At 36.3% G+C, this 23503-nt stretch overlaps 1 protein-coding gene across 2 annotated transcripts in view; it reads left to right on the forward strand.

Annotated features, from left to right (window-relative positions):
* STK31 (serine/threonine kinase 31) overlaps positions 1–23503 on the forward strand; it is an 88147-nt gene that overhangs the window by 61735 nt on the left and 2909 nt on the right. The window contains exons 21-23 of one of the 2 annotated variants that reach the window (XM_047097157.1): positions 556–705; positions 5176–5298; positions 15567–15635. In XM_047097157.1, the coding sequence (XP_046953113.1) occupies positions 556–705; positions 5176–5298; positions 15567–15635 (342 nt within the window). The remainder of the gene's footprint in view (positions 1–555; positions 706–5175; positions 5299–15566; positions 15636–23503) is intronic. The other variant, XM_047097158.1, reaches the window with a different exon arrangement.

Consider the following 23503-nt stretch of genomic DNA (forward strand, 5'->3'; position numbering starts at 1 on the left):
CTGGTATCAGGCTATTTCATTGTCACATCAACCCTGTGATGCTGTTATATACAGATGAGAAAAATGAGGGTCACAGAGATTCAGTGACTTGCACAGGGTCCTCAGCAAGAGGCAAAGATGAGAATTGAAATTAGGTCTTTTGGTACCAAAGCCCATGCTTATAACCTTTAAGCTGTGCTGTATGTAAATTGCATAGTATAGTGTATTTGATATTATAAGTGCTTAAGTAACAGCTTTAATTTGTATTGTAAATTTGAATTAGTAATAAAAATACAGGATGCCCTGATTCTTCTTATCTGGTAACACTAGTCTCTCTAGGTGCTTTATATGTTCATTATTTGTAATCTCAATCTTAGGGGCTGTAGTGTCTTAAGTTATATGTGTATGATGTTACATAATCAGGGCTTCAGGTCTTTAATTCCTTCTCTATGCTATATTCTTATTAAAGGATCATTTGGAGGTACTCTCCTGGAAAAGTCTTTTAATTAAAGAAAAGATTCAGTGTTAAAATGATTTGCCTACTTCCTGACTTCTTTTTTGTGTGCTTATCTGTAGGAAGCTTTAAAGGTCATGAGAGGTGTTGCCCAGGGCCTGCATACATTGCACAAGGCTGACATAATTCATGGATCACTTCATCAGAACAATGTATTTGCTTTAAATCGTGAACAAGGAATTGTCGGAGATTTTGACTTCACCAAATCTGTGGTAAAATATAGTGGTTTTACAAATAGGTTAATATTTAATATTATTAGACATTAGTTCAGCCTTTTACATAATATGGTAATTTATTATAAGATCTTTGCCTTGGTTAAGACATGTAGCATGTAATATAAACAATTAACTGTTACCAGCTAGGTGCTAGAACAAGAGTTTCTAAGTCTGTGTATTGTATTTTTTAAACCTAAGTATTAGGAGCAAACTAACATTATATTCATTGGCATTGACGACACTACTTGTTAATTATTTTTTCATCATCAAGAAATATTTAATTCCTTGGATATATACAAGGAAAACTCCTGTGTCCCCTTCTGCTTGTGCCCTCCCCCATGTAGATTGAATGTAGTTATAGGTACTTTGCTATTTTTTGATTAATGGACATTTTTAGAAACTTGGGAACCTTGGACTTTTCTGGGTTTTTTTTGTTTATGTAAAAGTATTTATTTTAAAGTTTATTTATTTTCAGATACAGAACATGTGAGCAGGGGAGGGGCAGAGAGAGGGAGAGAGAGAATCTGGGGCTTGATCCCATGAACCGTGAGATCATGACCTGAGTTGAAATCAAGAGTTGGATGCTCAACTGACTGAGCCACCCAGGCATCCCTGGACTTTTCCATTTAGTTTAAGTGCTGGTTCAACTACATTAGTTGCTAATTTGGTGTCTTATAACCTCAGAACAAGCAGTTTGTAGAGATAGGAGATATCAGACAATGAAAGAGCATATTGTGGTCTTTTTTTTTTTGGCAGAATGGGTGGCCTCAAAATATATATGATCACAAGGGAGCAGTTTTTTAAATTTTATTTTATTTTTTTTAGAGATAGAGTGCATGTGCACATGAGCAAGGGAGAGTGGCAGAGGGAGAGAGAGAGGATCTTAAGCAGGTTCCATGTGCAGCATGGAGCCTGATGCAGGGCCTGATCCCATGACCCTGGGATCATGCCCTCATCTGAAGTCAAGAGTTGGATACTCAACTGACTGAGCGTCCCAGTCGCCCCAGGTTTCTTTTTTAAGACAACAGCTTTATTGAGATATAATTCACATATTACAATGTGTACAATCAGTACTGTTTTTCAGTATATTGACACAGTGGTGCATTGATCACCTTTCTAATTTCAGGACACTCCCTCCAAAAGAAACTCCATACGAATTTGCAGTCACTCCTCATTTCCTCCTTTACTCAGCCCTTTGGAAACCGCTAATTCAATTTCATCTCTGTGGATGTACTATTCCGGACATTTCCTATAAATGGAATCATTCAATACGTGGCCTTTTGTGATTGGCTTATTTCATTTAGTGTAATGTTTTCAAGGTTTATGTGTCTTATAGCATGCATCTGAACATCATTCCTTTTTTAAAATGCCCAAGTAATATTTTATTCTGTGGGTATACCATATTTTGGTTTTATAGTCATCATTTGATAGACATTTGGGTTGTTTCCACTTTTTGATTATTGTGAATAATGCTGCTATGGACATTAGTATACAAATTTTTGTGTGGACATATATTTTCATTTCCCTTGGGAGTGGAATTTTTTGCTATATATATTTGTTTTGCTCTATAGTAACTCTTCCACCTTTTTAAAAAATTTTTTCTTTTAATGTTTATTTTTAACAGAGAGAGAGAGAGAGAGAGAGAGAGAGAGAGATAGCAAGCAGGGGAGGGGCAGAGAGAGAGGGAGACAGAGTCTGAAGCAGGCTCCAGGCTCTGAGTTGTCAGCACAGAGCCTGATAGGGGGCTCTAACTCATAAACCGCAAGATCATGACCTGAGCTGAAGTCGGATGCTTAACCCACTGAGCCATCTGGGCTCTTCCCACTACCCCCTTCTCCATCATTTTCCAAATATACCATTTCCAATGATTTCTAATGTCAAAGGATGATCAGTAACAAGAACATGAACCCTGGATTCAGACAGACCTTGGCTGCAATTCTTACCCTCCCACTTACTTGCTGTGTGACCTTGGGTTTTAAACTCTTTGAGGCTAAATCAACTATAAAATGGAAGTAATATCTACCTTAAAGAGTGATTGTAAAGGTAAAGGTAATTAGCACGATAATTACTTAGCACATACCACTAATTGTTAATTATGTCTTCTCCTCCCAGTATGTTTATCCTTGCTTCTCACAGTGTAACCAAAAGACCAGCAGCTACAGCATTACCTGAGAGCTTGTTAAGAAATGCACGGGGTGCCCGGGTGGCTCAGTCGGTTAAGCGTCCTTAACTCAGGTCACGATCTTGCGGTCCGTGAGTTCGAGCCCTGCGTCAGGCTCTGGGCTGATGGCTCAGAGCCTGGAGCCTGCTTCAGATTCTGTGTCTCCCTCTTTCTCTGCCCCTCCCCCGTTCATGCTCTGTCTCGCTGTCTCAAAAGTAAATAAACGTTAAAAAAAAAAAAAAGAGCCTCTTAAAAAAAAAGAAGAAATGCACAATCTCCATCCCAAAAATGCTGAATAAAAATTTGCATATTAACAAGATCCCAGGTGATTCACATGCACTGTAAAGTCTGAAAAGCAGTGATCTTGACAACAGACTATCTTTCAAATTTTTCTTCCTGATTAATATTTCAGTCTGAAAGTAGTGTGAAAAAGTTGAGCAAAGGTGAGTTTAATCAGTATTTCAGTGTAAATAATTTTAAATGAAAATTAAAACAATGTTTTGGGGGATAACGATAGTTGACAAATCAGTATAAAGGGGGAAGAATAATTCTTGGAGTAATCATGATATGTATAATATTGCAAATGGCATGCTCAAAAGGTGAGTTAACCAGGACCCTTACCAGTTGAGAACCTTTTTAAACTCCTAACTTAGTTGTTTTTCTTAGGACATTATCTTAATTTTCAGATAAACTAATATGATAAATATTTCAATAAATATACATTGTATAAATCCTTCATAATCCAGCATTTCTTTATAGTTTTACATTTTCATTTCTCATCTTTTTGAGCTACCATATGAAAACCATTAAGACTGCATATACACAGGTGGCATTACCCTGTGATTTGCAGATGACTGAAGTATAAAGCATTATGACTTATACTAGTCAAAAGGGAATTGCTCTGGGGCACCTGGGTGTTGCACTCTGTTAAGCATCTGATTCTTCATTTTGGCTCAGGTCATTATCTCACTGTTCCTGAGTTCAAGACCCACATTGGGTTTGGCTCTGACAGGGTGCCTGCTTGGGATTTTCTCTCTCTTTCTAAATAAACAAACTTAAAAAAAAAACTGGTCAGACAATAAAATGTTCGCAAGAATGCAGAGAAATTGAAATCCTCAAACATTGCTGATGAGAATGTGAAAAGATAGAGGAATCACTTTGTAAAATAGTTTGGTACCTCAAAAAAACCCCAAAAAACAGGGGTGCCTGGGTGGCTCAGTTAAGCGTCTGACTTCGGCTCATGTCATGATCTTGCACGGTTTGTTAGTTTGAGACCCGTGTTGGGCTCTGTGCTGACAGCTCTGAGCCTGGAACCTGCTTCAGATTCTGTGTCTCCCTCTCTCTCTGCTCCTCCCCTGTCACTTTCTGTCTCTCTTTCTCTCAAGAGTAAAAAAAAAAAAAAAAAAAAAAAAAAAAAAAAAAAACAACAAAAAAATAACATTTAAAAAAAAAAAAAAACGATCACGGCGCCTGGGTCACTCAATCGGTTAAGTGTCCAACTTCGGCTCAGGTCACAAGTTCACGGGTTCGAGCCCCACTTCCTGCTCTGTGGTGACAGCTCAGAGGCTCAGAGCCTGGAGCCTGCGTTGGATTCTATGTCTCCCTCTCTCTCTCTGCCCTTCCCTTGCTCCTGTTCTCTCTCAAAAATAGACATTAAAACAATTTTAAAAAATGAAGCGCCTGGGTAGCTCAGTCGGTTAAGCGTCCAACTTCGGCTCAGGTCATGATCTCATGGTTTGTGAGTTCAAGCTTGGAGTCGGGCTCTGTGCTGACAGCTCAGAGCCTGGAGCCTGCTTTGAATTCTGTGTCTCTCCCTCTCTCTGCCCCTCTCCTGCTCACACTCTGTCTCTCAAAATAAATAAATAAATAAATGAATAAATAAATAAATAAACAAACAAACATAAAAAAAATTAGAAAGCAAATTAAAAAATAATGATCAGTAAGGAAGAAAAGTACTTTGTTGACTTCCAGTTTTTAAAGTTATTTAGAATTTTCAGAATTAGAAAATAGCACTCCTTCTTGCCCTAATGAACTTTATTTTTACAAGAAGTACCAAATATTTAAATAATTGGTGTTTTTTGGTTTTTAGTCTACTTCAATCTGTAATGTGAAATGTAACCAAAGTCTCACTATTAATTGTATGAGACTAATTTAAGAGCAATTTATAATAGCAAAAATTGAATAAAAATATTTTAAAGCAAGAGAGAGAATGAAATATTTCAAATGAATTTGTTTTTTTGTGTTAATTAAATGCAGAGGACTTAACTCATCTGTGTTGCCTCTAAAATAAACTGTTGTTTTTGTAGAATCAGCGAGCCTCAGTGAACATGATGGTTGGTGACTTGAGTTTGATATCACCTGAACTGAAAATGGGAAAGCCTGCTTCTCCAAGTTCTGACTTGTATGCTTATGGCTGCCTTTTATTATGGGTATGTAATTTTTTATTGTAATAGATTAGTTTCATATATATATATGTGTGTGTGTATATATACACACACACACATATATATATATATGTACAAACATATTTGTATCTACCTAAGTATATAAAATGATAATTTTATAGTGGTTTTGCTCAACATATTGCTCTGGATGAAAAGCAGTGGTAGATTTTTAGAAAAAAAATTAGAAAAATTTAGTAGAAAATTGTTTTTTTCTTTTTTTTATAGTTTTTTCAAAAACTATTCATATACTTCCTGTCACCTATTGTATACTTTCTACAATTTGCTTGATATATATTTTACATATTATGCTATTGTTTTACCTTTCTTTAAGGCAAGATTAACAGTGAAGATAATTTTGTCCTATATTAATCTGTAAGCAGTTCCTGCATATGTGGAAAGTAAATGTTAAATGAGCCTTGAGTAAGTGTTCCTGTTTTCATTATAAACCAAATAGCTGTTTTTTAATCCATGGCTTAAACCTATTCTTTCCTGTGAATTTTGAGGGATTGGTATTAACAAGGGAGGAATATCTGTTTTTACTTTTTTTTGTTTTTCTTTTTTTATATTTTTCTGTTTTTATTTCTTTTGCTTAACATTGTTCTGGAGGTTCTAGCCCAGGGGTCAGCAAAATTTTCTATAAAGGGCCAGATGGTAAATATTTTAGGCTATGTGAGTCATATAGTCTCTGCTGCTCTATAAGGTAGCCATAAAATATGTAAATGAACGAATGGCTCTGTTGCAATAAATAAATAAGTAAAACCTTATATGGAATTGAAGTTTGAATTTCATATAATTTTAATGTGTCATGAAATAGTATTCTTTTTTTTTTAAGTTTATTCATTTTTGAGAGAGAGAGTGAGTGAGCAGGGATTGGGGCAGAGAGAGAGACAGAGAGAGAGAATCCCAAGCAGGCTCTGCACTGCCAGCCTGGAGCCCGACATGGGGTTTGAACTCACGAACTGGGAGATCATGACCTGAGCTGAAATCAGGAGTTGGATGCTTAACTGACTGAGCCACCCAGGTGCCTCGAAATAGTATTCTTTTCTTTTCTTTATTTTACTTTTTAAATGTTTATTTAAAAACTGAGAATAAACTGAGGGTTGATGGGGGTGGGAGGGAAGGGAGGGTTGATGATGGGCACTGAGGAGGGCACCTGTTGGGATGAGCACTGGGTGTTGTATGTAAACCAATTTGACAATAAATTTCATATTAAAAAAATAAATAAATAAAATAAATATTTATTTTGAGAGGGAAAGAGCGTGAAGGCAGGGGAGGGGCAGAGAGAGGGAGGAGAGAGAGAATCTCAAGCAGGCTCTGTGTTGTCAGTGCAGAGCCTAATGTGGGTTTTTATCTCATGACTGTGAGATCATGACCTGAGCTGAAATCGAGTTGGGTGCTTAACTAACTGAGCCACCCAGACACTCCTAATTTTCTATTAAACATTTAAAAATGTGAAAACCATTCTTGGCATGTAGGCTGTATAAGAAATAAGCAGTGGCATAAGTCTGGTGTGCAAGCGAGAGTTTGCTGATCCTAGTTTTAGCCAGTATAATAAGACTACAAAAACAAATAAAATGCATACAGTTTAAAAATGAAGAAGTAAAGCTGTTTTTATTCAAAAATGACATGATTAATTATGTACAGTCTTGAGGAATGTACTTAAGAGCTACTATGACTAACAAGTTTAGCAAGGTTGCAGGATGTAGTCATCATAATAATTAACTGTATTTCTCTATACTAGCAACCAACAATAGAAAATTGAAATTAAAATCATTTATATAGGTTTCAAAAATACAGAGTTTTTAGGGATAAACATGACAAAAGATACGTAAGACCTATATCCTGAAAACTATGATACATTGTTGAGCAAAATTAAATAAGATGTAAATAAATGGAGAGTTGCATGATGGTCATGGACTGAAGACTCAATGTTGTGTGGATGTGAATTCTTTTTTTTTAATGTTTATTTTTGAGAGAGAGAGAGAGAGTGTATGTGTGTGGGAGAGGGGCAGAGAGAGAGGGAAACACAGAATCTGAAGCAGGTTCCAGGCTGAGCTGTCAGCACAGAGCCTGACGTGGGGCTTGAACTCATGGACTGTGAGATCATGACCTGAGCCAAAGTTGGACACTCAACTGACTGAGCCACCCAGGTAGCCCTGGATGTGAATTCTTAAATAAGTCTATGGATTCAATACAATTTCAGCAAAAATGCTTCTAGGCCTTTTATTTTTTTTGAAAAATTATTTTGATGTTTATATTTGAGAAAGAGAGAGTATGAGCAGGGGAGAGGCAGAGAGAGGGAGACACAGAATCTGAAGCAGGCTCCAGGCTCTGAGCTGTCAGCAAAGAGCCCAGCGTGGCGCTCAAACTCACAAACCATGAGATCATGACCTGAGCCAAAGTTGGTGCTTAACTGACTTATAAAGTATTTTATATAAATTATACCTGGATGTCAATTACTGCCTCATTGTATTTCTTCTTATTCTGTACTTCTCCATCAGCCTAAAAATATGGTTAAGTCTGGTGTATCACAGAAACAAAACGGGTGCCTGGGTGGCTCAGTCAGTTAAGTGTTGGACTTTAGCTCAGGTGATGAACTTGCACTTTGTGAGTTGAAGCCCCATGTCAGGCTCTGTGCTGACAGCTCAAAGCCTGGAGCCTGCTTCAGATTCTGTGTCTCCCTCTCTCTCTGCCCCTCCCAGGCTTGTTCTCTCTCTCTCAGAAATAAACATTAAAAAATTTCAAAACAAACAATCCACAGTTATTTATTTATTTGTTTATTTATTTATTTATTTATTTATTCATTTATTTATTTTAATGTTTATTTTGAGAGAGAGGGAGAGAGTGCAAGCAGGGCAGGGGCAAAGAAAGATACGAAGCCATCATGGTCATAGACTGAAGACTCAATGTTGTGTGGGTGTGTGAATTCTTTCTTTTTTTTTTCTAATGTTTATTTTTGAGAGAGAGGGAGAGAGAGAGGAGGGAGGGAGTATGTGTGTGGGGGAGCGGCAGAGAGAGAGGGAGACACCGAATCTGAAGCAGGCTCCAGGTTTTGAGCTGTCAGTACAGAGCCCAACATGGGGCTTGAACTACCAAATGGTGAGATCATATGACCTGAGCTGAAATTGGCAGCTTAACCAACTGAGCCACCCAGGTGCCCCCACGGTAATTTCTTTACTCGTTTTCTATGGCACATCTTCTGAGTTCCTTTTACCTTTGTGACTGGGCATTTCTTTTACTCTTCTTTAATGCATGTTAAGTGTTAGTGCCCCCACCATTTTTCCTTACATTCTACTAAAATTTTCATTGTATAGCCTTTCCTTGGGTTTTCTTATTTACTCTCATAGTGTCAATGTGTTAGAGCTCCCACATTTATGACAGTAACCCAGTTCTCTGGCAAGAGTTTCCAGTAGTGTGTACATTCCTGCTGCATAACTTCATCTTAATTTACTAGATACCTTATATTGTTCCAGAAAGGACACAAGGCAATTCATTCACAGAAGTACTTTAAAATAGAACAAGACATGATAAATTGAAAGTAGATAAGAAAGAAAAAGAGGGTGTGAACATAAAATCAAACCATGAATGAGAGTACTACCAAATATCCACCACAGAAACCTGTTTAGTACTGCTGATACACAATTCATGTGTTGCCATTCTTTTCTTATAGCAGACACTGCAAAATGATCATGGTCATGTTCATTGGGCTCAGATATGACCTGAAAATAGCACTCAAAAGGAATAGTACTGATTGAAAAACAAGCCTTTTTTCTATCCTTGATGAATACATTTCCTATGGATAAGCCACTATGATAGCTCTAATCTTTTCTTCTAGCAATTATAAGAAAGGAAATCTAGTCTGTCATACAAACCATTATCCCTAAGATCAAAGTGGGCCAGTTAGGACAAGCACAACTATTAGTTTTTGTTTTGTTGTGGAAATTTTTACTCAGAAACAAAGAATCATGAAACTCTATACTCTTCAACCAGATTCAACTATTGTCAACATTTAATTACCAAGCTATTCTTAGGGATAAGACTAGAGGCCCTTATAAAGACAACATTTTACATTGCTAACCCTATGTCCCGAGTTACGTGATACTTAAAAAACAAAAATAGGTAACACTTATTGAGTGCTTACTATATATCAGTTACTTTGCATGTATTTATCCAACCTAATTCTTGCAGTGGCCTTATGTAGTAGACTCTGGGTCTGGAGTTCTCTCTTGTCCAGCAAGAGAGTGGATGCAGGATTGAAATGAGAGAGAGGCTAATATCCAGGAGGAGACAAGAGCCTGAGTAAGGGTCCTTGCTCCATTTTTACTAGGATCAGAAGACTTATAAGCATGATGGGAATGCACAAAGAGACAATTAAACTGTGAACATTAACTCTAGGTGTGAGGGAAAGGGGGTTTTGAAGATATGTGGTATTAGGGGTTTTGGTCAATATAAACATATTAGGGGTTTGGGTCAATAAAAAACAAAGTCCTGATGCCAGGCAGATGGTTGTTTACAGCAGGCATGAAGTATCCCATCTGTTTATCTTAGCTAGCCTAGGGGATAAGACAGAGCATGCTACATCAGGGTCAACAAGGCATCTATCTTTTGCTAATTAGCTCCACTCTGGGCAGCTTTGCCCTGCTGCTGTCTATAGCCCTGTTTAACTATTTACCTATTTTGGTCCTTCCTTCCTGTGAAAGCAGCTTTCTGCTATTGTGCTAAATTGGGGGGTGCTTCCTCCCTGAATACCTAATCTTGTTTACCCAGTCTTGGGTATTTTCATCCTGAGATTTCCTGTTCCTATACCTTTGTCCTATATTGGGGGCCTTTGCCCTGTTTACCTAATCTTGTTTATCTAATTTTGGATGTGTACATCCTGTGTCTTTCTATTTCTTTATGGCTTGTTGACCCATCGGTGCAAGCTCAGGGAATTCCTAAGCTTATTCCCCACAGCCTTATAAGTGAGGAAACTGAGGCAAAGAGAAATTAGATGATTTGTCTAGGATCCCATGGCTGCTAAGAGGTGGAACCAAGATTCAAACCCAGCCAGTCTGTCTCCAGAATGTGCACTCTTTACTACTATCCCATTTCACCCAACTTTCCCCCAATAGCCTTTTCCAGTCATCTGAGCCAACAACTTGTGTTCTTCTTTGATTCTTCCATCTCCCTCATCTTGCCTTCTAGTTAATCATGCCTTGGCATTTTTACCTGTTATGAATTCTCAAAATTTTCTAATTATCTCTTAGATCAGTGTGCTACTTCATGCTAATAAGAGGCTAATTAGCTTCTTAGTAAGAGGCTTGTTAGAAGATAAGCCTTTGTTAAATAACAAAATGTCAACTGAATAAATTTTAAAGATCTGTTAGCTTTATTAATCAATTCATGGATCTGGCAATATCCCATCTAGTAAGTAGAAGCGAGCTCCAAAGGACTATAGAAAAGGAAAGGTTTTTAAAGGTAAAGTGGAAGTAGAATAAAAGAAATCATTTGCAAAAAATCCATTGTTTTAGGCAAGATCATTCTCCTAAGGGGAACAAAGGGGATTTGTCAGTAAATTTCCTAGTGCTGACCAGGAAATTCCCATGTTGATTGGCTAGAGGTTACATTCCTGGGGGGAGGTTGAAACTGAAGTTAAGTTAGATATTAATAAGTCTTGGTTTACTGACTTGGGAGCTTAACTTGAGTGATACCATTTTTGGGCCTGTAGTTTTCTTTTTATTAACTTCTTATAATCTGCAATTTTCTTTGCTTTGATGCTAGATAGAATGTAGTTTTGAGGACTCAGTTAGGGTTCAGTCAGGAAAACGGAAGCCACACTTATTTTACTTCTAAAGAGTTTTAATACAGGAAATTGAAGCTTTTGTTGGAAGGGGTAGTATAACAGAGGTAAGGGAAATAGTAATCTATTTCAGCGTGTAGCACTTGAACCACATGGTTCTTAAGAGTTTGTCTGGACGCTGCTGGGAATCTCAGGAATCAGTGAGCAAACCTTACCTGCCGTTTCATTTTGTTTTATGTATGTTTTAACTTCCTTTGAGATTTCTTCTTGACCATGAATTATTTAGAACTGTGGTATTTAGTTTTCGTGTGTTCAGACATTTTCTTACTATATTTCTCTATTTCTACTTTGATTTAATAGTGGCCAAAGAGCATAATCTATGTGATACCATCCTTGAACATTGGTTGAGGTTTGTTTTATTGCTAGGATATGGTCTATGTTGGTGAATATTTCTTGAGATCTTGAAAAAAATGTATTCTGTTATTGGGTAGAATTTACTATACATATACATGTAAATTACATCTTGTTGGTTAATTATGTTCTTCATATCTTTTTATCCTTATTGTTTTTCCATCTAGTAGTTTCATTAGTTATTGAGAGAGCTGCTGAAGCCTGCAACTCTAATTTGAATTTGTGTATTCCTCCTTTCAACTTTACCATTTCTGCTTCCTATACCTTAAGATCTTATTGTTTGGTGTGTACATATTAGGATTGTAATGTCTTTCTGGTGTATTGATCCTTTTATCATTATGTAATATCCTTCTTTGTACTAATTTTCTCTAACATCTACTTTATCTTATAATTAATATGACCATCTCTTTGTTTTTAAAATTAATTTTGTGTGGTATTTTTTTTTTCCATCCATTTATTTTAAAACTGTGTTGAATTTGAAGTCAATTTCTTGTAAATATGGTTGTACATACTATTGCATTGTGTTGTATATTTGCTAAGTCTTTGCTTTTTAATTGAGGTAGTATGGTGATTTAAGAAATATTTTTAAAACATGGGAATTTTCTAGTTAACACTAGGAAATTTTATTTTTTTTTAATTGAAATGTAGTTGACTAACAATATTATATTAGTTTCAGGTGCACAATATAATGATTCAGCATTTATATATACACATTATGAAGTGAATCTAGTTGCCATCTGTCACCATATAAAGTTGCTGAATTATTACTAACCATATGCCCTATGTTTTCCATTGCATCCCAATGTCTTGTTTATTTTATAACTGAAAGTTTCTATCTTTTAATCCCTTTCTCATCTTTTGTCCATCTCCCCCAAATTCCACCCCTTTAACAATCACCAGATTATTCTCTGTATCTATGTGTCTATTTTGTTTGTTTTTTAGATTCCACATTGAAGTGAAATCATATGGTATTTATCTTTCTCTGTCTGACTTTCCTTTAGTATAATACTCTCTAGGTCAATTTATGTTGTTGTAACACTTAAGGTGATTATTGATACTTTGGGGGTAAATCTATCATTTTATTATTTGTTTTGTTTTTTTTCTTCTGTTTCTTATTTATTGATTTTTCTTGCCTTCCTTTGGGTTATTTGAATATTTTTTAAGAGTTGATCTTGATTTATTATGGTGTTTTTGAGTGTATTGCCTTCTATAGTTTTCTTAGTTGTTAGTATGGATATTATATGTATGTGTCTTATTACATTCTACTGGTATCAGTGTTTCAACACTTTGAGTGAAGTGTAGAAGCCTTTTGTTTAGGTTCCTTTGCCCTCCTACTTTTAACCAGCATTGTCTTGAATGTGAGATAGTGTAATACAATCAGTCATTGTATATGATTTAGGAAACTTATGGTGAGAGGGATAGTCTTTGGTATTCCCTCATATTTCTGTTCTTTCCATTGTTATTCCTTCCTGATGCTCCAATATTCATTTTTCTTTTAAATGTTTATTTAATTTATTGAGAGAGAGAGAGCGAGAGAGAATGAATGAATCCCAAACAGGCTGTGCATCGCAGAGCGTGTTGCAGGACTCAGTTCCATGAACTGTGAGGTCATGACCTGAGCCAAAACCAAGAGTTGGATGCTCAACCAACTGAGCCACCCAGGTGCTGCACCCTGTACTCTTTTCAAAATTTATTTCCTTTTTGATTGAAGTGCTTCCTTTAGCCAGTCTTTAAAAGTATGTCTTCTGGTGACATATTCTTTTAGTTTTCCTTCATTGGAGAGCATTTTGATTTCACCCTTTTTCCTGATGGATAGTTTTGCTGGATATAGAATTTGTGGTTGAAAGTTCTTTTATCGGGTGAAAGATGTGCCACTTCCTTCTGGTTTCCATGGTTTCACATAAGAAATGCTCTGTTATTCAAATTGATATTTCTCAGTAGGTAATGTTTTTCTTTGGTTGCTTTCAAGATTATTTTGTTTTTAGTTTTCAGAAGTTTCATTAATTTGAGTTTATCCTATTTGAGTCACATTTTTTTTGTTTTTGTTTTTTTTTATGTGGGGGCGTTAAGACACCCTGTCACTCTCACTCCTCCCGTCCCAGGGTCTCTAATCAGTTTATTTTCCTCTTTTGACCTTTTGGAGATCGCCTTTGGTTGTTATGTTATTTGAAACATAGTTTTACTTAATGGTGAGAAGCAGGAATAAACCAGAAGTCCTTTTGCTCATAAAAAAAAATGTTTATTTATTTTTGAGAGAGAGAGGAGGGAGGGAGGGAGGGAGAGAGAGAGAGAGAGAGAACAAGCAGGGGAGGGGCAGAGAGAGAGGAGGACAAAGGATCCATGCTTACAGCAGAGAGCCCAGTGTGGGGCCCAAACTGTGAACTGTGAAAAAATGACCTGAGCCAAAGTTGAATGCTTAACTGACTGAGCCACCCAGGCACCCTGTCTTTTTGCTCATTTTTAAATTACAGTGTGTGGAACTTATTTGGGTATGGATTTAAATAAACTTTATATAAGTAAAGTAACTTATGATATTCATGAGATGAGTAAAAATTTGAAAACTAGGGGTACCTGGCTGGCTCATTGAGTGGAACATGTAACTCTTGATTGGGGTTGTTAAGTTTGAGCCCCATGTTGGGTATAGAGATTACTCAAAAATAAAACCTTAAAAAAAATTGAAAATGATATTTTAAATTTTTTTTTTTTCCAACGTTTATTTATTTTTGGGACAGAGAGAGACAGAGCATGAACGGGGGAGGGGCAGAGAGAGAGGGAGACACAGAATCGGAAACAGGCTCCAGGCTCTGAGCCATCAGCCCAGAGCCCGACGCGGGGCTCGAACTCTCGGACCGCGAGATCGTGACCTGGCTGAAGTCGGACGCTTAACCGACTGCGCCACCCAGGCGCCCCGAAAATGATATTTTATAGAGGCATATCTAGTTTCATTGTGCTTCACTTCATTGCATTTTGCAGATGCTGCATTTTTTACAAATTGAAAGTTTGTGGCAACCCTGTGTCAAGCATTTGTTGGTGCCATTTTTCCAACAGCATTTGTCTCCGTAGTGTCTGTGTCACATTTTGGTGACTTTCATAATATTTCAGGCTTTTTGATTATTATTAAATTCATTATGATGATCTGTGTTCAGTGATTATGACTCACTGAAGCTTAGATGATGGTTAGCATTTTCTAACAGTAGGTATTTTTTAATTTATATATATATATGTATATATATATGGTTTTTCTTTTAGGCATAATGCTATTGTACACTTAATAAACTACAGTATGATATAAATGTAACTTTTATATGCACTGGGAAAACAAAAGATTCATTTGACTTGCTTTATTGTGATATTTGATTTATTGCAGTGGTCTAGATCCAAACCCATAATATCTCTGAGGTATGCCTGTATTAAAGAATTACTAAAAAAAATTTACTGATTTTAATGTGATAATATTGTGTCACAATAAAAGACTTTATCTTTTAGAAATATGTACTAAAATATTTACAGATGAAATTATGAGACATACAGGATTTACCTCAAAAATAAGATATATGGGTTTGTGCATAGGGTAAAAGTGATCATTGGTTGATGGTTGTTGGTGCTGGGTGAAATACATAGGATTTGGAATACTTTGTGTATGAAAGAAATTCTCCATATGTAAGAGTTTTAAAAGTTTAACACGTATTTCTTGAATTATATAGGTTAAGTATTAGGGAGGAAAGAAACATGCTTAATTTATTTGTACTTAATGTATACAACCAACATGATATAAACTGCTGAGTTTTAATATATTTACTCAAAAGGTGATGAAGTATTGAAATTGCATGTAGTATATTCATCAAATCTGATTGATACTTGAGGAGCCCCAGGAACTGTTCAGTTATCTGTGAACAAGTAGTTATTAACATGAAAGTGTTTTTATTCTTTAAAAGCTAATGTGTGTCCTTTGAGTGAGCCCTTCTTTTTTCTGCAGAATCTGAAGAGTTCCAGATTTGACTGGGTTGTAAGGATTAATGTTTTGTTACATTGGGAATTTATTTGTTCTCATTTTCTTTAACAGCTTTTTGTTCAAAATCAGAAATTTGAGACAAATGAAGATGGAATCCCAAAAGTGGATCGGTTTCATTTGGTATGTGGTCTTTTTGTCATTTATTGGTTGGAAACATATGCTGTAGGTGTAGCAGTAATGTAAAATGTAAATATTTGAAAATGCCCTCTACTTTTTTGTAAGAACGCAAAACGGCATTCACAATAAAGAAATACCAAAAAAATTCAAATGCCTTGCTTACACCACTGCCAGAGAATTATTGCTAGAAAATACTGCTAGATTGTCCATTTTCCACACAAATTGTATAAATAATATAAGTAATAATTAAAAATAGTCTTTATGGTATCTTTCAAGATCATATTATATTTTTTTAATTTTTTTTTTTTAACGTTTATTTATTTTTGAGACAGAGAGAGATAGAGCATGAACGGGGGAGGGTCAGAGAGAGAGGGAGACACAGAATCAGAAGCAGGCTCCAGGCTCTGAGCCATCAGCCCAGAGCCCGATGCGGGGCTCCAACTCACGGACCGTGAGATCGTGACCTGAGCCGAAGTCGGACGCTTAACCGACGGAGCCACCCAGGCGCCCCTAGATCATATTATATTAAAATTAATGTTTTACTACTTTTTATAAGTATCTAACTTTATCTTTTCTTTGTCATATGTTTGTCATTCATATTGCTTTGCCATTTATGCTGTATTCAGCCAACGTATTTTGAGTATCTATTTTACCCTGGGAATTGAACTAGATGCTAGATTACCAGGATTGCAGCCTTGAATAAATGGATAATTTAGAAATGTGAACAAGTGAACAACCAAGATCCCTAAGAAGGGTACTAAGAAAGTACTTTGGAGAAAGATAGTTTTTAATTCTGCTGAGAAAGGGAGAGGGAAGGGGTAGGTAGAAAATGCCACCCAAGTAATTTGAGGAGAATCTTCAACATTGAATTAGGAGTTTACAAGAGGTAGAATGAGATGATGGTAGCTTAGGTAAAGATAATAACCTGCACTAAGACATTAAAATATTAAATTCTTTTGAAAGGGAATAGTCCAGTATGACTAGATATTGATAAGTTATAAATATGACAGTAAATGAGTTTATGGAGGTATGATAATCAAACTCTAAAAGTTCTTATGCCATTTTTAAAAAATTTACAGTTTATTTATTTTGAGAGAGAGAACAGAATGAGCACAAGCAGGGGAGGGGCAGAAAGAGAAGGGAGAAAGAGGATCCTAAGCAATCTCCATGCTCTCAGCACAGAGCCTGATATGGGGCTCAAATTCATGAGCTGTGAGATCATGACCTGAGCTGAAAAAATCAAGAGTTGGACGCTCAACTGACTGAGCCACCCAGGTGCACTTCTCATGTCATTAAAAAAATACTTACTTAAAATATTTTACAACTATTTTTATGACTTTATTTTATTAAAGAGAAGTTTTAGGTTCACAGCAAAATTGAGAGGAAGGTACACAGATTTCCCATATACCCCCTCCTCCCACATATACATAGTCAGTCCATTAACATCCCCCACCAGAGTGGTCCATTTGTTATAGTTGATAACCTGCATTGACAAACCATTATCACCTAACGTCTGTAGTTTACATTAGGGTTCCCTCTGGCACTGTGTATCCCTATGGGTTTGGACAAGTGTATAATGACATGTATTCACCATTATAGTGTCCTACAAAGTATTTACAATGCCCTAAAAATCCCCTGTGTTTTGCCTGCTCTAAACCCCTGGTACCATCAATCTTTTTACTGTCTCCAGGGTTTTGCTTTTTTTAAAATGTCATGTAGTTGGAATCATACAGTATGTAGCCTTTCCAGATTGGCTTTTTCCCACTTAGTAATATGCATTTAAGGTTCTTCCAGGTCTTTTCATGGCTTAATAGCTCATTTCTTGTTAGTGCTGAATGATACTCCATTTTCTGAATGTACCACAGTTTATTTACCTATTTACCTACTGAAGATCATTTGGGTTTTGTGTAGGTTTTAACAGTTATGAATAAATATCCATGTGCAGGTTTTGTGTGGACATAAATTTTCATTCCCTTGGGTCAGTACCAAGGAGCACAGTTGCTGGATTGTATGGTAAGAATGTTTAGTTTTGTTAGTGCCAAACTGTCTTCTAAGGTGGCTGTACCATTTTGCGTTACCATTCCTACTGCTCCACATCCTTGCTAGCATTTGGTATTGTTAGTATTCTAGATATATAGTGGTATCTTGTTTTTATTTTACATTTTTCTGAGACATGATCTGGAACATTTTTTTCATATGCTAATTTGCCATCTGTATATATCTTCTTTGGTGAGGTGTCTGGCAAGGTTTTTGGCCCATCTTAAGTCATGTTGTTTTCTTATTGTTGACTTTTAAGAAATCTTTGTATATTTTAAAACACAGTCCTTTATCAGAAACGTCTTTTGCAAATATTGTCTCATAATTTGTGGCTTGTCTTCTAATTTTCTTGACAGTGTCTTTTGCAGAGCAGAAATTTTTAATTTTAATTTTAACGAAATCCAGTTTATCAGTTTCTTCTTTCATGGCATTTGGCCTTGTGTCTAGAAGTCATCGCCAAACCCAACTTCATCAAGGTTTTCTCCTATGTTATGTATTGGGAGTTTTTAGTTTTGCCTTTCACATTTAGATCTGTGATCTGTTTTGGGTTAATTTTTTGTGAAGAGTGTAGGGTCTGTGTCTTGATTCGTGTGGATGTTTAGTTTTAGTGCCATTTGTTGAAAAGACTATCTTCATTGTATTGCCTTTTCTATTTTGTCAGAGATTAGTTGACTATAATTAACAGGTCTGTTTTTATCCATTGATCTATTTATTTATTCTTTAGCTGATACCACAAAGTCTTCTTGATTAGTGTAGCTTTATAGTAAGTCTTGAAGTTGGTAATGTCAGTCCTTCAGCTTTGTTCTTCAATATTGTGTTAGCTATTCTGGGTCTTATTGCCTCTCCATGTAAGCTTCAGAATCAGTTTGTTCATATCCACAAAATAACTTTCTGGGAATTTGATTGAGATTGCATTGAATCTATAGATCAAGTTGGAGAGAATTGATACCTTGACAGTATTGAGTCTTCTTATCCATGAACATGGAATATCTCTCCATTTATTTAGTTCTTTAATTTCTTTCATCAGAGTTTTGTACTTTTCCTCATATAGATCTTATACCTTTTTTGTTAGATTTATATGTAAATATTTTTTTTCGTGTGCATTGTGTTTTTAAATTCAAATTCCACTTATTCATTGCTGTATATAGGAAAGTGATTGACCTTTGTATGTTAACTTTATATGTGACAACATTTCTGTAGTCACTAGTTCTAGGAGTCTTTCTGGTGCTTTCAGATTTTCTAATACAGACAGTTGTTATCTGTCTATGAACAAAAACAGTTTTATTTCTTCCTTCCAGATAACATGATCTCATGCCATTTTGATTGTGTGGACTGCAGTGAAGGAACGCATACAGTTTTATTTAACTCTGTAGTCCTTTAACTTATTTGGCCACAGAAATATTGTATTTTGTAACATCTAATATCCCATGAAGTTAGCATTTAAAAAACAGTCATTAGAAATGATTACTAAGGAGCTTTCCACACTTCTTGGATAGTAGTAAAAAACACTGGAGACAATTTTTGGGAGACTATGAAATATTTTATTACACTTACTGACTATAGTATAGAAATGGGATAACAAAGTTGATAATGTCTTACACTTTTAAAAAACCTATGATACAAATTTCTTGCCATTAGAAAAATACCAGTACTGCTACGTTAGAGGTTACAGCTTCCCCCAAAGTGAACACTTGAAACTCCTCTTTTAGGCTTAATATAAAAATTACACTGCAACAAATTATCCTGAAATTTAGTGATTTAACACACATTTACTGTCCTATTGTTTGTGAGTCAGGAATCGGAGCATGGCTTCTTTGGGTTCTGTGCTTCAGGGTCTTTCACAGGCTGCAATCGAGTTATCTGCTAGGCTGTAGTAGTCATCTTTTAAAAAAAATTTTTTTTAACGTTTTATTTTTGAGACAGGGAGAGACAGAGCATGAACAGGGGAGGGTCAGAGAGAGGGAGACACAGAATCTGAAACAGGCTCCAGGCTCTGAGCTGTCAGCACAGAGCCTGACGCAGGGCTCGAACTCACGGACTGCGAGATCATGACCTGAGCCGAAGTCGGTCGCTTAACCGACTGAGCCACCCAGGCACCCCTGTAGTAGTCATCTTAATGCTCAGCTGAGGAAGATCTACTTTTAAGCTCACATGATTGTTGATAGACTTCAGTTCCCCTCTAGTTGACCAGCAGTTGCCCTCAATTTTTGCTGTATTTCCATCATGGCAGCTTGTTTCATCAAAGTGTATGAGCAGAGAAAGTAGTAGACAGAGTCTGTTAGCTAGACTGAAGTCACAGTTTTTCATAACCAACTCACTAGGTCAATCCTACACTCAGCAGGAAGGGATTGTATAAGGACATGAATACCAGGAAGGAGAAATCATTGGGGAACATCTTAGAAGTTTGCCTACCGCAGGTTGTAATCCATTAGCTGTGTGCTAGGCACTCTGCTAGGTGTATACATAAAGAAGGTGAATAAATAGAAGTCTTTATTTAATGTGGGTAGCTACTTGTGGAAATCAAATTAGAAGAATACTTGGCTTGTGTAGTATTTGCTTGTGTGATCTGAGGCAGCTGTTAGTGCTGGGAATGGGGCTGTCTTTATTTATGTTTTGCAATCACACGTAGTTATCAAACAAATGAGGGAACTGTAGTCTAGACCTTACAGGGGCGCTATCACAAGTGGAGAGAAATCATGGAATTATGTAACTGACAGAGGTATTAGAGGATAATTAATTCACTAGTTTCTAGCCCTCAGAAGAATTTCTTCAGTAATAGATCCAACAGATGGCCTTCAGCCTCTGCTTAAGTTCAGAGCAGTTCATTCTCTGTTGTACAGCTCTTATGTTGATTTCAAGGTAGTTCCTTAATATATCGTATGTATGATAAAATATTCAAAAGTTACGAAAAGAAGCACATCTCTATCATTATGTACCTCAGCCATCCAGAAGCACCATTGTTATTGTGAATCTTCCCAGAAAAGTCTATGTATGTATCTATCCTTTTAAAAATAGATTATTGTGGGGTGCCTCAGTGGTTCAGTCAGTTGAGCATCTGACTGTTGATTCTGGCTCACAGTTTGTGAGTTCGAGACCCATGTTGGGCTCTGTGCTGATGGCACAGAGTCCGCTTGGGATTCTCTCTATCCCTGTCTCTCTGCCCTTTTCCTGTTTGTACTCGCTCACTTTCTCTCAAGATAAATAAGCATTAAAAAAATAAAAATAGATTATTGTTTCATTAAATTTTTAAAAAATTATATTTAATCTGTAGCTCAGTAAGGGCAGGGACTTTGTGTTGTGCATCATTGTATCCCTAGTGTCCATAGCAGTGTTTGAGGTATAGTAAGACCTTATTAAATATTTTTTGAATGAATGAATCTTTTCTATTGTGGTAAATGTTCTTCATCTGCCATTTTTTGGACTCACTTTTTCCTCTGTTTCCACTCTGTATTTTTAATCTCTCTGGAATCCATTTTTGTATATATTGAGTAAGGTTCTAATTGTATCTTTTTATATGTGGATAGATAATTGACCCAGCACCATTTATTCAAGTGTCAGTCTGTCCCCACTGATGAATGATGCCACTCTGTTCTGTGCCAAATTTCCATGTACTCATGAATCCTGGGCTCTATTCTGTTCTTTGGCTTGTTTATTGATCCTTGTGCCAACACTATGCAGTTACATGGTAACTAGTGAATTAATTATCCTCTAATACCTCTGTCAGTTACACAATAACAGTTAAGAGGCCGTTTCTTGTTTTGTCTCTCTTTTTCTTCTGCTTGTTTGTTTTGTTTCTTAAATTCCACACATGGGTGAAATCATATGGTATTTGTCTTTCTCTGACTGAGCATTTCTTATTTCACTTAGCATTATACTCTCTAGGTCCAACCATGTTGTTGCAAGAGGCAGGATTTCATTTTTTTTTATGGCTGAATAATACTCGTATTGTTATTGTGTGTGTGTGTGTGTGTGTGTGTGTGTGTGTGTGTGTGTCTGTGTACGTACCCACATTTTCTATATCTATTGATCTATGGGTAGACACTTGGGCTGCTTCCATAATTTACACCACATTTTCTTCATCTGTTGATGTACACTTAGGTTGTTTCTATATCTTGGCTATTATAAAATAATACTGCAGTGAACATCTTTTTGGGTTAGTATTTTTGTTTTCTTCAAATAAATACCCAGAAGTGGAATTTCTGGATCATATAGTAGTTCTATTTAAAATTTTTTTTGGAACCTCCATACTGTTTTCCACAGTGGCTGTACCAGCTTACCTTCCCAGCAATGTTTTTTTATTTTTTTTATTAGAAAAATTTCTTTTAATGTTTATTTATTTTTGAGAGACAGAGTCAGAGTGGTAGTAGGAGAGGGACAGAGAGAGAGGGAGACACAGAATCTGAAACAGGCTCCAGGCTCTGAGTCGTTAGCACAGAGCCTGATGTGGGACTCAAACCCATGAACCGTGAGATCACGGACCTGACCTGAAGTTGGACACTCAACCGACTGAGACACCCAGGTTCCCCCCACCCAGAAATAATTCTTCAAGGTCATGTTTTAGTTTCCTAATTTTCTCAAATATATTTATATATATGTATTTTCTCTGATCAAGATCTCAGCAAGATCAACTTGTATTTGGTTAATATATCTATTAAATTCCCTGTTATCTGTAAAGTTTCCTCACACCCACATCCTTTTCTACATGCCATTTATTTGGTGAAGAAACTTTAATTTCACATTTTGGAATTGATTGATTACATCTTTATGGTATTCATATTTCCCCTTTCTCCAGTTAAAAAAAAAACTTGTAGATATGGAGACATAGTTAATTCAGATTCAGTTTTTAAATTTTTTTTTAACATTTATTCATTTTTTGAGAGTGAGGGAGACAGAGCGTGAGTGGGGGAGGGGCAGAGAGAGAGGGAGACATAGAATCTGTAGCAGGCTCCAGGCTCTGAGCTGTCAGCACAGGGCCTGACACAGGGGGGACTGCGAGATCATGACCTGAGCTGAACTCGGACGCTTAATTGATTGAGCCACCCAGGCGCCCCTCAGATTCAGTTTTTACACCAAGTATGTATTATAGGTGGTGCTTTCCACATCTGTTGTATCATATGAGGGGTGTCATAAGGTGTCAGGTGTCACAGTAAGAGTTATCAATGGGTTCAGCCTAATCCATGCATTAATTAATTTTTCCATTTACTGCCTAATAGTTTTAGCATTGATGATTGTAGTATAGATATTTTGTTTTATTGAAGAATGGTGATTTTTCAGTTCTGTTACTGCATCTGTGTTTATTAATTGGAATCCTTCTGTAAAAATAAATTTTGTCTCACCAGATATTGGGTTACCCTAAATTTTACTTCATTCAGTAATTTCAGGGAAAGAAATTTTAACAATAGTGAGTTGGTGTCTTTGTAGCCTCCAGAAGACATCAGTCAGATTTCAAAATTTTGTTTTAAATATTTTAAAATCGTAATAGATTTAAACATAGTTTCATGTGTCTCATTTAATTTTAAGTCAATATTTTGCTCACGTTGTCCCATTTTTTGGAGAATGTTATTTAAGATGCATCCTGTGACTTTTGTCACAGATCTGTCTTTTATAAATTGATTTTTGCATGATACTGTGTACCTAATTATCTTCTACAATCCTTATCTAATAACTGGATCGGTCAATTTTCCAAGGAATCCTGAATCCTTTTAGTTGGAAATTTGGAGGCAAAGATATGGGTTTAAAGGTTGCTCAGTGTTATTGGATCTTTTCAAAAGGCAGTGCATATTTTTTTTTAGAAAAATAAAAATGAGGGGCGCCTGACTCGGTTGAGTGTCTGA

The sequence above is a fragment of the Lynx rufus genome, unplaced genomic scaffold (assembly GCF_022079265.1).
Source record: "Lynx rufus isolate CCGP_SWC_20201006 ecotype Redwood Valley unplaced genomic scaffold, mLynRuf1.p SCAF_4, whole genome shotgun sequence".
NCBI lineage: Eukaryota > Metazoa > Chordata > Mammalia > Carnivora > Felidae > Lynx > Lynx rufus.